This window comes from Theropithecus gelada, chromosome 8, assembly GCF_003255815.1.
Source record: "Theropithecus gelada isolate Dixy chromosome 8, Tgel_1.0, whole genome shotgun sequence".
Classification (NCBI taxonomy): Eukaryota; Metazoa; Chordata; class Mammalia; order Primates; family Cercopithecidae; genus Theropithecus; species Theropithecus gelada.
The window spans coordinates 18,499,952-18,516,014 of record NC_037676.1 but is presented as its reverse complement, the minus strand read 5'-3'; the positions used below and the strand labels follow the sequence as shown (position 1 = coordinate 18,516,014).

Sequence of the window (16,063 nt, the reverse complement as noted above, 5' to 3'; positions counted from 1 at the left end):
ATGGGTATTTAACAAAATTCGTTCTGATTCTCTCTCAGAATGACAGTCTTCTCAACTCTTATAAGACCAATGAAACTTCTTTCTTACCAGTAATTCTGTTGACTTTCTTATTGGTCAGACTTCCTGCAATGCCAGCAGCATGGGCTCCGAGGCTGTATCCCAAGAGATGGACGTTGTCCAGAGGGTAGTTAAACTCCTCCTTTGGAAGAGAAAAAGAAAACAAAGGTTCTTATAATTCTGCCAAAAAACAAAACTAAAAGAAACAAAATGAATATAAATATTGTTTTCGAAATATAGGAAATACTGAAAACTAATTCTACTTATTTTAATTTTGTGTTACAGGTAAGAGAGAGAAAATATTCTCTATTGTTAAAATTTTCTCTTTTTCTTTTATTTCACTGTTCCATAAACAAATCCAGTATAGATTTTCTTTTCCTTTAATAACAGATTGAAATGACAGTTTTTCCATGCATCTGAAATAGTATTATTATGTATATAATATATGCATATGTTTGTATATGTCTTTGCATATATAACCATATACTATATGTACAAGCATATATATATGTATATATGTATATGTGTATATGCATATATGCATGCATATATATATGTATATGTGTATATGTTTGTACATATAGTATATGGGTATATATTTTCCCATTATTCCTTACTCTAGATACCTGTATCACTTTATCACTGAAGGTTAGCCAAGCAATGACAGACTCAGGAAACATTACAGTGGAAGGGATCAGAGACACATGGTCCAACCCCTCCTTTAACAGGTGAGAAGCCTGAGCCCCAGGGAGGTGATCCCGTTTGCCCATGTTCATTTGCCTGGTCAGCAAAAAAGATAAGAAAAGAACTTTTATCGTTTATGGTCAGTCTAATAAATACAGCCTATTTTTTACTTCCAATTACCTGGTTAAAATAATTTGCCTCGGTTAGAGTATTAGCTTCTTTCCAACCCCAAGATACTTTTCAGAGGTACTTTTCAGGGGATCGTCTGAAAAAGTGGGTCTCTTGCAGCTAAGTCAGAACTCCAGACCTCAGTTCCCTTCTATCCTATGCACCTTCCCTTCCAACATCTTCCTAGCTCAATTCCATCACTCTCCCAATGTTCAACAAAAAGATTCATCCTATTTCACACTAAAGAATAAGTACTGTTAGTATTTTCATGAAAGAGATTGGTATGTCAAGGCGAGGATAAGATGTCCATGGGCCAGCCAACTGGTGGGGAAGGATTTGGCTGAACCTGCCATCTTTCCTCTGTCCGAAAATCACAAGCTTTTGTCTGTTGGATCTATTCACTATGAAAATATCAAATGATAGAGCAGGGCAGGACTATTTATTGGACTTATAGTCTATTCTTATCAAAATGTTGCTTTTGGATATAAAATAATGCCCATGCTCATTCTGAAGATTTGAAATGCCCCCAGAAAATCTTTACATCTAAGAGAAAAGGAAGAAAAAACAGCCATTTTGTCTGGCTCCAGTCAAAGACACTGTTTTGGACACTTAAGTCTACTTCTCCCAGTCTTACCTCCATCCAGTTGATAAACCGGGCCACGTCCTGTCCCACAAGTTTGGTGTAGCCCGCGGACACTGGGTAATGCTGCTGAGCCCGTGACAGCCAGTCCACCACAATGACGTTGGAGTCTGGTTCTCTCTTGTACAGGGCGGCCACAAGTTTTGGCACCCAACTCTCATACATTCCTGTTACCTGAAGATGATGACACAAGCTTTCTTAAAATACCCACCTACCACTTGTCATGGATACATCAGCCCAATACACCTGCATGAAATGGAAAAAAACAAACTTGGAAGGAAGCCCGTTGGCACAGATAGAAAAAATCAAATAACAGAAGAGTGTTCAGAGACAGGTCTGTCCCTTCCAAGGCAGATCTAAGTATGCCAGGAAGACATTGAGTTGAGGAACAGCAGATTGGAGTTCACCATGCTTTCCATTTAAAAAGTATATTTTAGACATTCAGCAAAATTTTGATAATTTATACTATTAAGAGAAAAGATTGGTCTGAATGCAAAGCGGGTCTTTGAGGAAACTAGCAGGAGCACCTGGCTAGGAGCAGAAACCTGAGGAATCGGTCCGGTCCCACACGCCTTCGCCTCCCTTCAAGGTTGGGGTGTTGGGCACCCTTTGTAGTTGGCTTTCAAGATCAAGAGAGGATGATGTCATTTCTTCAGAATGTAATGTTAATGGCCCCCTGTTTCAGCCAGGATCCCCTACTTCACCATGGGAACCCTGTACTTAAAGCTAATGACATCCAAGCAAGTGGCAAAGCTCCAAGATAGCTGTGCCTAAGCAACATGCTGGGATGCATCACATGCATGCTACATGCTAAGCATTCTTTTGGGAATCTCATGACACAGCTAGAGAGCCTCCTCAGTTCCCTTCATCTGTGCCTGTGAGTCCCCAGGCAGCTTATTTCAGATAAAGCAAGAAAACTGGGTTTACTCTAGGCCCCTATTAGAAGTTTTTCCATACTACTAGTGTTTCTCTTTTCTTTGTCCTCTCTCCCTTTCTCCTTCCCTCCCTCCCTCCCTTCTTTCCCTCCTTCCTTCCTTTTTTCCCCTCCTTTCTTTCCTTTCTTTTCTTTCTTTTGGCAGAGTCTCACTGTCTTACCCAGGCTAGAGTGCAGTGGCATGATCTCAGCTCACTGCAACCTCCGCCTCCTTGGTTCAAGCAATTCTCCTGCCTCAGCCTCCTGAGTAGCTGGGATTACAAGCACGTACCACCATACCTGGCTATTTTTTTTTGTATTTTTTTTTAGTAGAGATGGGGTTTCCCCATGTTGGCCAGGCTGGTCTCAAACTCCTGACCTCCAGTGATCTGCCTGCCTTGGCCTCCCAAAGTGCTGTGATCACAGGCATGAGCCACCGCTCCTGGCCCAGTGTTTCTAAGTTAAGCAATCTAAAATGGCTGGTCATCCAACTTACTCCTACAGTGGCTGACACTTTTATTAACTGCACGATAGCTAATTGAATCCTTTCTTTCTGATCAACATAAAACAGTGATGTAAGTAACCACAAACAAAGCGAGTGAAAAATTTAAGTACTCACCTTCCTCAACTCAAAAAGGATCTTATTTTCTAAGTTCTTTCAATCTGAGTGTTTCTTCTGAGGTTCAATAATTACTATGTTTTAAATCTTTGGTTTTTAGACATGGAGCTGAACTGAAGCCCTTCCTGCTGCCTGTACCAGGTGGGCCACCTGACCCTGCCAGTAAGTTCAGTGAGATAATCAAGATCAGTGTGGCTGGCTTAATTCTTGCACAGACGCAACTCAGTCCCACAGCCAGACAACAGTCTCTGGGCTCAAGCACTCAAAATGTCAGGACACATGATATGAAAGATACAGGTGGGCTTAGTGGGGCGGTAGGACCGATGATAGGAAGTGGCACCATCTGTTGATACTGGGTTGGTCATGTCATCTTGGTATGAAAAAGAAACGTTTTTTCCATAACTTCCCAAAGTATAAAATTCTCTCAGGGATAAGATTGAGATGCCTGAGATCCTCGATTTATTTCTGTTGTATAAGTGCATTTATTAAGCTCAGATTTTTTGAAAAGTATTAAAAGTCAATTTCTGCATATAACCAAAGGGCCTCTAAAGATTCCTTTTTTCTGGGCCAGACGCAATGGCTCACACCCGTAATCCCAACACTTTTGGGAGGCCAAGGTGGGTGGATCACTTGAGGTCAGGAGTTCGAGACCAGCCTGGCTAGCAGGGTGAAACCCCGCTTGTGCTAAAAATACCAAAATTAGCCAGGTGTGGTGGTGGGTGCCTGTAGTCCCAGCCAGTCGGGAGGCTCAGGCAGGAGAATCTCTTGAGACCAGGTGGCAGAGGTTGCAGTAGGCTGAGATCGTGCCACTGCACTCCAGCCTGGACAATAGAGTGAGACTCCGTCTCAAAAAAGAAGAAGATTCCTTTTTCCTACTTATACCTATTAAAATATAAAAGGATTTATGTTTAGGAATTTGAGCTTTTATCACAAAATATTGAATTTACTATGTTAATATAGTAAATGGCTGTATTTTAGTAAACATCTGTGTGAATTCTGTTGGTAGTAGTCTTCATCTCTATAAAAATTGTAGCAATTGTCCTCTTCAGTCAATAACAAAGGCACTTAAATTATGTAGGAAAGGAAATGTGGACTAGATGAATGTTATTTTTAGCTAGTTCTCTCTAGAAATTGGTATTATAATATTCACAAGCTCTGACATAATGGATAGATAATATATCTTTTACAATCCATTTTACATAAATGCTTTTAAATAAATTACACAGTCTACTCACTTGGGATTGAAACATTTTAAAACAAACTAAGCAAGAACTGCATAACGTAAAGTGACCATGTGACATATTAGAGGACTTTTGTCAATATTTTTAAAAGTAAATTTAATCACAGTTTCACTTTTTCTAATCATCTGGCATGTCAGTTCCCGGCCCAACTCTTTTTTTAAAAAAATTTCTAGAGAAGTTCCCTAAAGTTGACAACTGAAAATTTTGGAAGTAGAGTGTTCTTAGGAATAGCTAGTACAACCTCTGCTTTACAGATCAGTAAATGGAGACCCAGAGATGACAAGTGACTTGATCCATAGCACAGAGCTGGGGAATGGCAAAGCCAACACGGACCCCATACTTCCTCACTCCACTCCAGCCCTCTCCTCACTCTTCTATGCTGCCTTCTTTAGAAAGGTTCTCCTGGCAATGTGCTGGATGATGCAGGATCACGCCAGGGTTCTGCCGGTTCTCCACAGCAATCACCTATCTTCTGCTCTGTAGCTGGGCAGAGCGTCCTTTACCCACCTCGCAGGAGGCTCTGACTCAAGAGCACCAACCAAGTACAGTGTTAAAATGAAGGCTGGCACTGCCTAGGGGGAGTTCTCATGAACCTGTGGCTTCAGATCCCACCTGAGCCAGAACTGTGTTTATTCAAGTGTAAAGGAGAACCACGCGAGATATGGGGTGTGGACCCATCACTGGCTCCCCAACAACTAGGGCAGGCCCATCAGGATACCTCACCACCCTAATCCCCTCTTTCCCAAAGAGCCTCGCTTACCGTCCAGCCGTGGATCACCATGAAGGTTTTGCTGCTGTGATTGAAATGACAGGTCGCCACAGACTCTGCTACTCCAGGAATGAGGTGGCAAGTGTCCTCAGCTGTGTCTTCAGGGGTCCTTAGGGCAAATTTACTTTCGATGTCAATAAAATCTCTTCTTTCTGAAAAAGAAAAATTGGATATGAGGTTAACTGGAGGGTTGCTTGGTTTTATTCATTGGAATGGTATATTTTAGGTTCACAGGTAACCACCGCTGATGCTATTTTTGTTTCTGAAGTGTTTTCAAAAACGAATGTGGATTGCAAGAGAACAACAGATCCTCCAACGTTGAGCAAAGTTGACAGACAACCTTAACTCTGAATTAAGATAGTCACCATTGACCTCTCCTAAGTCTTCCAGTCTTTCCTGAAGCTCTCCTGAGTCGGGGTGTGTGTGTGTATGTTCATGATTTCAAGTAAGTGAACTGCTATTTGGGGATTCCTTAGTGAATTCTATCTTCTCTCAAGACATGAATTTAAGTGACTTGGCCAAGGTTACCCAGGTATTAGTGGGAGGGTGAGGATCAGAACCAGGTCTCTCAATTCTACTTCGAAGCTCGCTTTCCTGGAGAACATTGACTCGTGCATGGCTCTTGTGTGCTATAGTTCCAATATTTGTGGGGGGTTTTTTGTTTTGTTTTTTGAGACAGGGTCTCGTTCTGTGTCCCAGGCCAAAGGAGTGCAGTAGTGCAATCTTGGCTCACTGCACCGTCGACCTCAAGTGATCCTCCCACTTCAGCTTCCTGAGTAGCTGGGACCACAGGCGTGTGCCACCACCCCAGGCTAATTTGCATTTATTGTAGAGATGAAGTTTCGCCATGTTGCCCAGGGTGGTCTCTATTTCCTGAGCTCAAGTGATCCACCCGCCTCAGCCTCCTAAACTGCTGGGATTACAGGCATGAGCCACCTGACCTGGTTGATTTTTGTACTTTTAGTAGAGACGAGGTTTCACCGTGTTGGCCAGGCTGGTCTCAAACTCCTGGCCTCAAGTGATTTGCCTGCCTCAGCCTCCTAAAGTGCTGGGATTACTAGTGTGAGCCATCAGGCCAGGCCTCTAGTTTTAATAAAATAATTAAAAAAAATTTTTTTAAAGAAAAGTTGGAAGCATGAGGAAGCTTTTGTATGAAACTGTTCCCACTCCTATGGCAAGATATACTTCAAAATGTTCTAAGAAATCATTTAGTAGGTTGTCTAGAAATACCCGTGTTGTGTATGAACCATGGTTAATTCTCTCCCCAAGTATTTATTTTCCCACTATGTAATTACAATCTTCCACACAAAGGCAAAACTTGAAAACCACAGCAAAGCTTGTTGTAGAAAGGGTTCAGTTTGGTTCTTCATAGTTAATCCCAAACTTGGTGAGAAGAGAACTTTGAAACTATGGACAATAATTATAAATGCTGCTAAATCTTCATGGGGTACAGTGAATAGTTGAAGTAAATTATATTGCAAATAAAATCAGACTCCACAAAGCAGAGCACAATCAAAGGGAAGTTATGTTAAAGGAAATCATTTAATTTTCAAGCAAAAAAGTAAAAAAAGAAAACAACCCATAAATCCTCCCTATTTACTGTAAGAAGGTAGTAATTTGCAGATTTTAGATTTTGCCATTCAAACTTTCAGGAGATTCGTGAGGCTGCTAGGACTACTTCTCTTTTCTTAATCTAAATTTGCTCTTTTTTTCCAACTCAAAATTTAAAAATCTGTAATATCAAAATAACTGCAGAAGTCAGGCCAATAATAAAAATAAGAGTGGCATAGTAACAACAGTGAAAATACAGGCATTTGAGCAAATCAAAACCACAATGAGATACCATCTCACATCAGTTAGAATGGTGATCATTAAAAAGTCAGGAAACAACAGGTGCTGGAGAGGATGTGGAGAAATAGGAACACTTTTACACTGTTGGTGGGACTGTAAACTAGTTCAACCATTGTGGAAGACAGTGTGGTGATTCCTCAAGGATCTAGAACTAGAAATACCATTTGACCCAGCCATCCCATTACTGGGTATATACCCAAAGGATTATAAATCATGCTGCTATAAAGACACATGCACACGTATGTTCTTGCAGCACTATTCACAATAGCAAAGACTTGGAACCAACCCAAATGCCCATCAATGATAGACTGGATTAAGAAAATGTGGCACATATACACCATGGAATACTATGCAGCCATAAAGAAGGATGAGTTCATGACCTTTGTAGGGACATGGTTGAAGCTGGAAACTGCCATTCTGAGCAAACTATCACAAGGACAGAAAACCAAACACCGCATGTTCTCACTCATAGGTGGGAATTGAACATTGAGAACACTTGGACACAGGGCAGGGAACATCACACACCGGGGCCTGTCATGGGGTCGGGGGACGGAGGAGGGATAGCATTAGGAGATATTAGGGATAGCATTAGGAGGTATAATGTAAATGACGATTTAATGGGTGCAACACACCAATATGGCACATGTATACATATGTAACAAACCTGCATGTTGTGCACATGTACCCTATAACTTAAAGTATAATAATAATGGTAATAAAAAGAAACTACAGGCATTTGAGTCAGCCTTATCTAATTATCTACAATTGGCCAACATTTTCTTATTGAGTAATTATTTTCTAAAATTCCTTAAACAATATTGTGGTTTAAGAAATATGCAATGAGTTGATCACACACACGTACACATACATGTGCACATACACCTCCATCATCTAAAATGTAGGAGAAATTTCTTAATGATTCTAATTATGAGAAAAGGAGTTTTGTCACAATGAGTAAACACTCCAAGATCATTTATTCAAATAAGAATCTATGCTAAACTATTGATCTTTAAAGCTCCTTTCATTTGCATATAGTAAAACTGCACATAAATCCATCTGTCCACCAAGAATATGCTCTCCCTCTCATCTTTGTTTGAAGATGTTGGTCACCTTCTTCCTTCCCAACCAGAGAGCACTCTGTTAGCTTTACTATTTATCTGATAATGGAAAAGAGTATTGAATACTTTTGATCTAATTCTGCTTTCAGTGCCTAAGAACTTCTTTTCCTGTTAAAAAGTGCTTTACAAAATTTAAAACTAAGTTAATTTCACCTTCTCCCACATCTTTCCACCTTAAATAGCTCATACCTCCTCTCCACCAGTCTTATTTTAACATATTCTATTATCAATCTTTTTAAAGCAGAGATGATCTGAACAACCTGGCAGACAGATCTAGCTTACCACCTATTTGCCAAATTGATATTTTAAGAATATTGCTCAGTACAACTCCAGAGGCTGCCATTCACTTTTAGTCCACTTTCCCCTTGAATTATGCAATTTGGTGTCCCTGGAATTGCTGGTGGTTTTGAAATGACCACAAATTTTCTTTGAAATGACCAAGACTGGCTTTGTGTAGTTCCATGAAAAACAAACAAACAAACAAAAAAAGGTCTATTCAATCCATAGATCCTGTACCAGATTGCATGTATGGCTCACTGACAGCTCCAGTTTCCCTCTGTTGGGTCCAGAGCATGTAATGAAAAGTAGGAAATTTACACATCCTCTAGTAAATTTGTATTTAGAGACTTTCATTTTACTTTTAAAGCAAATGATTTTCATTTGACAGGAAAATAGTGCCACTCTGTGTGCTATGTGATAGTTTCAATTCTACGTTAGATATGAAATAGTAAATCTTATTGGCACTTAGTCAAACTTTCCTTTTCTTGGATGTTCTGATACTTTTCACACTACCTGTGTTTGCAACCCCCCGAGGATGTCTCAGTGTCCTAAAGATGAATGTGCTTCCCAAGCTTCAATCAGCTCTCTAGTAACTGACTTAGACCATGTAGCGATGGGTAGGACGATGGACCCTGGCTGTGGGGCAGTCAGTATATTTGGTTGTTCCAGTGCATCCTGTGATTGCTATTGGGTAGCAGGTGAACTGATTTGATGGAGCTGTTAATAAAGAAACTATTAGTTTCCATACATGGAAATAATATAAGTGACTGCACTCATCTAACTAGACTGTCTTTTACCATGTCCCTTAGAAATTAAGGCCACCTTAGAATTGAGAAAGAAGAGGAGTACAGGAGGAAGGGAAGGGAAGCAGGAAGCGAAGCGGGAAGGGAAGCGGGAAGGGAAGCGGGAAGGGAAGGAGGGAAGGAAGGAGGGAAGGAAGGAGGGAAGGAAGGAGGGAAGGAAAGGCAGGCCTCCATCCTGAATTTAACTTAGCATCTCTGTACTACCTGCCAATCAGGTCTCATCAGAAATGTCCATATTAAGCACTTAGGGGAGAGTTTTGGGTAACACGGAAGTTATAAGTTATGCCTTTCCTGACTATGGAATCTTTATTCCTAAACTCCTAAATAAGTAGCTACAAATCTGAGTGTGTAAACAAAGACGAAGAATTTATTCTAACATAGATAAGAACTCACAGAGACAAAATTAGGCTGAGAAGTTAAAGCACGTAGAGAAAGATAAATGTATAGAGGGGAAGAGCGGGAATTCTTGTTGCTAGAAAGAGGGAAGCATTGAGCATCCCAGGAAAGCAACAGATGATGCTTTAAAGGCAGATCAAAGTCATCACATGAGTGACATGAACATTTATGCAATGACATGAGGTACAAGAACTCAGTGAGAATGCAATTCTCTTTGGAATTTCTATTCTCCCTTTATCTCCCCACCCCTTTCTTTCTCTCTCCCCTTTTCTCTCATTCCTACAGGACTTCCTCAGTAATTCATTTGCTCTCTGAGACTGATAGTCATAGTTATCGACTCAGGCAGTGTTTGTTGAAGAACAAACTGAATTACTGATGTGGTCGATTTGGTGAAGAAAAACATCAATATCATGATCAGACTGAATTGATTAGTCTGCTCAGATATGCCAATGTAAACAATGCTCTTGACTTATCTAACAAGCAGCTTTATTTCATTTTATTTTATTACTATTTTTTGAGACGGAGTCTTGCTCTGTCGCCCAGGCTGGAGTGCAGTGGCGTGACCTTGGCTCACTGCACACTTTGCCTCCTGGATTCAAGCCATTCTCTGCCTCAGCCTCCCAAGTAGCTGGGATTAAAGGCGCCTACCACCACGTCTGGCTATTTTTGGTATTTTTAGTAGAGATGGGGTTTCACCATCCCGTCCATGCTGGTCTTGAACTCCTGACCTCATGATCCACCCGCCTCAGCCTCCCAAAGTGCTGGGATTACAGGCATGAGCCACTGTGCCAGCCTACTTTTTATTTTTATAAAAATTGTTTTATTAATGGAATAGTAAGAATAAATCCTATATGTATCACCTGAATTTTACCCTGAATTTTCTCCAGTATTAGGGGTAACCTTCCACACTACTGAAAAGAGGGGTTAAAAAATAGGTTCAGAGATGTGTGTTAAAATTTCCCCACTGAATTAGACCATCAAGTGTAATAAGCCATCATTATTTAAAGGGATCTTGTGGACTGGTTAATGAAATAATTTGGTTGAGTGTCATCACATGGGCATATTTAAGTCAAGATTTTTTTAAGTGAAATACAAAATGTTTACATGATTAATCTGAGACTACTTTCTTCTTGTTGCTGAGGATGGCAAATGGAAACATCTAGTTGTCTCAAACTAACACAATGAAAGTCCATGATTACTTTGCCAACAGTTGTTTTATTGGGGGGAAGGCTGCATAAACATGGGGATGCTATTCTTTTTAGTTAAAATGTAAGTGCTAACTCCTATACTATTCTTCACCATAATTAATTCTGCAGCCAATTTTTTTTCAAAGGTACATTATTGATGTCATGATAGCTGTATCTTGAATGAAGGGCTGTTGAGGCTCTCTAAATGCAAATCCATTTACCTACATTTACCACGATCCCTCCAAAAGCATCTGACTTTTCATGCTACTTAAAAGCTTCTCTAAACTTTGTACTACACTCAAATTAATCCAAGCCAGAATGGTATTACCCCTACCTGACTGCATAGAAAGAGACTTCAACATGTATGAAAACACAGATGAGCACATACACCAAAGTGGGTTGAGTGCTGTGAGCAAGGTGGCTGGATTAGACAAAGTGTGGCCACCCCAATTGGGTCATCTTTGTTCTATTCTACACCAAACTGCTTAGATAGCATCTGATCATTCTGAGAGCACAGACTAGGAAGAGCAAAAGGAATGAACTGGCACAAGTTTGACAGGCTCACTTCCAGCAGAACTTTCATATATATATATATATTTCATATATATATATATCACCCAAGGTAATCCATTCCTTCCTTCATAGTAGATACCTATTGTTGAGCACTCAAAGGGTGTCAGTGCACACAGACAATCTTAAAATGGCCACAAGATGACAAAGTGCAGTCATGCAGTCTAATGAACAGACATTGTTCAGAGTAAATTTCAAACTCTTAGCCTCTAAATTGGAACCCTATCCTATTAGTCCTTCAGAAGCTAATGGAGCCTTCAACTTTTCCAAAGACAGAATGTGACAAAAGCACTGTGACAAAGATTTTACTCCCAGGTTAGAAAGTCTCTGTTGATAAATGGTATTTAGTTCACTGTGGTGACAAACTCATTTAATGGATAAATGATCCCAAGCTTTACACTGATAAGTGTTTTTGTTGTTTTTATTGCCATAAAAGTTGGAATTTACCTTATGTGTATGATACTCGTGTCTTGAATACTTTCCTTACACTTTGTGATCGAAAATCATCACCAGCTATCACTTTGATGGCTGGAACATCTTCATATTTAAGTCAGTGCGGTCTTTGTGGTGGCCACAGAAGAAACTAGCTGCAAAATGTTGTAAGTTGCAAGGCACTTTCTTGAACCATCTGGCATAAGGCAGTAAACTGTATGGCCTGGTTTTTCCTCCATAATATAGCAAGAATAGAGAGCTGAGTTAAAAATAAGCTGCTGAAAGAAAGAAAATTTTCCATCACAGCTCTTCCCCCGTACCTGACTCCCACCTTTTAATACAGCTATTAATCATTCCCTCACTGAGCTCTCCTCCAGTGACATCTGCTGTTTTGCTCTCCTTTGCCATCATGTTCAACTCGGAAGATAGCCTGGAAATTCATGATGGCCAGGTAAGCAGAACTTCAGCTGCTAAGCACTGACCATACTCTCCCTCTCCTAGCTCTTCACATTTCCTAACTGGGACCATGCAGAAATGGTGGTGGCTCCCAGGACAAAGTGCCTGAGGGCAGTGCCTCTTGTTCTCATATTCTTCTTAGAAAGAATCCAGAATGAATAAGTAAACTCAAGAGCCCAGAGGAGGTGCTGCCTCTCTTTCTACCACACTAACATCTTTCTCTCCCTGAAATTCTTACCTTCCTAGATGAACGCATCTGGGGGAGAAAGAGGGAGAAAGTTTCTGTGATGAGAGAGGCATTATATATTGGGTGAGTAGAGTGAAAGTGGAGGGGATGAGAGGCAGTCGTTTCAAGTCTACTTTGAAATAATCCTTCCTTAATATATTTACAGCCAAGAAAAGCATGTGTTGGCTACAACTCAATAAACTAATCACATAAGTGTCCACTTAAAGAGTCAAGAGTTACACTGGCCTCAGAGAACATTGGCTTCATCCAGTTAAGCATACCCCACCTAAGATGTTGAAGACGTTCTCATCGAGTCTCCAGTGTTTTCAAACTGATCCAATAGAAAAGATACTTTTTTTTTAATCCAATTTTGGTTTGATGGAATCTATACTTAGCGTTTGTGTGTGTGTGTGTGTGAGAGAGAGAGAGACTGTCACCCAGGATGAAGTACAGTGGGACAATCACAGCCCACTGCAGCCTCCTGGAACCCCCTGGCTCAAGTGATCTCTCCTCAGCCTGCTGACTAGCTGGGACCACAGGCACAGGCCACCATGCCCGGCTAATTTTTGTATTTTTTTTTTTTTAATAGAGACGGTGTTCCCCTATGTTGCCCAGGCTGGTCTCGAACTTCTGGGCTCAAGCTATCTTCCGGCCTCGGCCTCCCAAAGTGCTGGGACTACATGGGTGAGCCACTGCTCCCTGCCAACTTTTTTTTTTTTAACCTAACAAAAATGTTTCACAAATTAATGCCAAAGTAAAACAAACGTTCAGTGGCAATCCAAGCCATAGACAGACTCCATCATAACTTGAACCGCCGTGGACGTGCCGCCTGAGAGCACATCCAAGCGACACCGCCCTAATTGCAATTCCAGCAAGGAAGAAAAGAGGAAATGTTGGCCCGTGTTATGAATGGCTTCAGCTGCTCTCTATATTGCTGTTGCATGTTAACTGAATCGAGTTTTGAATTAAGCAGACTGCCTCCATTGCGGACAGGTCTGAGACATTCTCATCTGGACCCGAACGCCTGGACCCTAGCGAGCGGGCGGTTCCCTGGCTGCAATGACCAAGGTTGTGCCCACAGTGCCCGGCAACCCCACGTGCTCGCAGCGGCGCGGCGGGGCCGGGCGCCCGGAGCTGGCCTCAGTCCCCAGGACAGGAAGGGTGGCCAAGTGCAGACCTGGCAACCCCCGAGTCGGCGGCCACAGATTGCTGATGGCTGCGCCACGTTTTCGGGAGGGTCAGCCCCTCACTGGGTTCTCAGGGCACTAAGTAAAGACGGCATGTGAGCCTGGAAGCTGGAGAGAGTCCCGGGCGCGCTATAGCGGGCGGGACGCCGCGTTCCCAGGACTCCGCGTCCCCAGGACTCCGCGCCACGCGTTCCTTCTACACCCTCACACCCACTGCCACTCCCACAGCGGAGCGAGGGCGAGCGTGCCCCGTGCGGCTGAGATTCCCGGAACGCCTCCCGCGCCTTGGCTTCCCCAGAAGGGGCCCCTGTCGGCCCGCGGGTCCCCAGGCGGGGGCTGAGCCGCAGTCCCAGCCAAGCCGAGGTCACCTTGACCCGTGCGCCTTTCATTCCAGGGCCCCTCCGGCAGGGAGGTGACTGCAGGTCACCGCCAGCCGGGCCCTTACTCCCCGCCTCCGCTGTCCCGCCCCCCACACCCCCGAACCTCCGGCGGAGCCCGCGCGCCTGGGAACGCGGTCCCAGTCGGAGTGGAAGGGACAGCGCGGGAACCCGGGAGAGAGAAAAAGCGGGAACCCGGCGCCGCCGCTTCACCATCGGGAGGAGATTCCCTCCCGGCCCCTCCTGGATCCCACTGCAGGGACCCTTTCGGGCTAGTGCCCAGGCTGGGAGAGTCCCCGGGCGCATCACAGCCCCTTCCAACTTCCTTTTTCCCATCCTCAGTTCGGATGGCAAGTGGCCACCCGCCGGGTTTGCAGTTGGAGGGGAGTCTGCGTGCAAAACTTACGGTCGGCGGCGGCCACCCCTCCGCGGGAGGCGGTCAGACTCTGGAGCCACACGGCCAGGGCCAGCAGGAGCAGGGCTTTGCTCTCCATCTCGGGGCGCGTCCCTCTGGAGGAGCTGCAAGGCGCGGACGGACTGATGAGCCGGCTGAGCCGGGGGCGGGAGAGGGCTGGAGCCGCGGTCCGGCGCTGGGCAAGTCGCCCTTTAAAGGGGAGGGCAGGGCAGCTAGAAGTGGACAGCTTTCCCTTGAGGAGGAGGAAGAGAGGGAATCGAGTCTGGCACTGTTTTCACGCCACGGCTGCTTATGTGACTGGAAATATGCAAATAAACCTCATCACCTATTGGCTATAAAATCATAAGTTGGGGGGAGGGCCCTAAATTCACTTCTGAACGTTTGAGCAAACCAGTAATGAGGATCAACCCTGCCAACGAGAAGAAGAGGAAAGGGCAGACGGAAAAATTTGCTTTGTTAGGCTCCTGTTCGCTTAGCCTAAGGGTTTCCACTCTCCCCGGGGCCCCCTGTCTAAGCACCAAACACAGGTTTATATCGATTCACGTTAAATACTCAACAATCACCTGTTTTCCAAGGAGGGACAGTTTAGCTGTTAAATTACATTTGGCCGGCACTTTAATACACCTCTCTTTTGATGAATCCTGTTTGTCACTTGCAGTCCTCCCTCCCTCACCCCGCACCCACCCCCACCCCCGCAAAGTCAATGTAGGGATACAGGGACACACATTGCGTCCCAGCTTGTGCTCGTACAATCTGGTGTTTTAACATTGGCAAGATGGATCAGCTTATGTGATGGAGAAAAGCCTACTTGCTCTAACTAGTTTCTAATTTTTGCCTCATGCAAATTATTCTCAATCCTCAAACTCATCAAGGAATGCAAGGATAATATTTTGTGTTCAGAGGCAGAACATCGAGGTCAAATAATCTAAAGCCGTATTGAGTTATAAGTGAAAGAAGATAGTCACAAATGACACATATTGTATGATTCCATTTAAAGTGTCCACAAATAGACAAATCTATAGAGACCAAAAGTAGATCAGTGGTTGCCTGGGGCTGGGTAATTAATAGGGGAGGGGAAGAATAGCGAGATTTTGGGGGAGTTGATGACAATGTTCTAGATTACGTTATGGTGCTGATGCACAGCTCTGTAAATATACTAAAAGCAATAGAATTGTGCACTTTAAATGGGAGAATTATATAGTGTGTAAATTATAGGTCAATACAGCTATTTTTAAATGGGTAAGAGGCATGCACATAAAATAAGAAAAAAAAAAATTGGATACTGTGCTTTTCTGCCAAAATGCTTGGAATACTTTTAAATATCTTTTTAAATATAAGGGATTTATATTAGCCAGGAAGGACAATGAAGTGTATCCCCAACCCCCTCTCAGTTTATGGCTGAGAAACTGACTCATCAAATCAGAACCTCCAATCTACTACATTTATAGTGTGAATATTTTTAATGTCCACTTTTACTCATCCCACCCTCCATCACACACACGCACAAACACAATGTACAATTGTAGGTTAGAACAATGAAAAGCTTTTTTAAAAACTGGGCTCGCTCTTTAAGTTTTTCTCGAAAAATGAAATAAAAGTTGATAATACCCAAATATTTCAAAAGTCTGTATTCTGCACAACAGAGTTCTATCTTTAAGTTGATGCATTCCATGCC

The 16,063-nt window shown here is 42.8% G+C and overlaps 1 protein-coding gene across 1 annotated transcript in view; it reads right to left on the bottom strand.

Annotated features, from left to right (window-relative positions):
• The window catches only part of LPL (lipoprotein lipase), a 28,801-nt gene extending 13,769 nt beyond the window's left edge, over positions 1-15,032 (bottom strand). The window contains exons 1-5 of the mRNA XM_025393263.1: positions 14,952-15,032; positions 14,380-14,620; positions 5,083-5,243; positions 1,544-1,723; positions 88-199 (exon numbers count right to left, since the gene is read on the bottom strand). Coding sequence (XP_025249048.1) covers positions 88-199; positions 1,544-1,723; positions 5,083-5,243; positions 14,380-14,467 — 541 coding nt within the window. The 5' untranslated portion in view covers positions 14,468-14,620; positions 14,952-15,032. The remainder of the gene's footprint in view (positions 1-87; positions 200-1,543; positions 1,724-5,082; positions 5,244-14,379; positions 14,621-14,951) is intronic.
• Between the last annotated feature and the right edge of the window lie 1,031 nt (positions 15,033-16,063).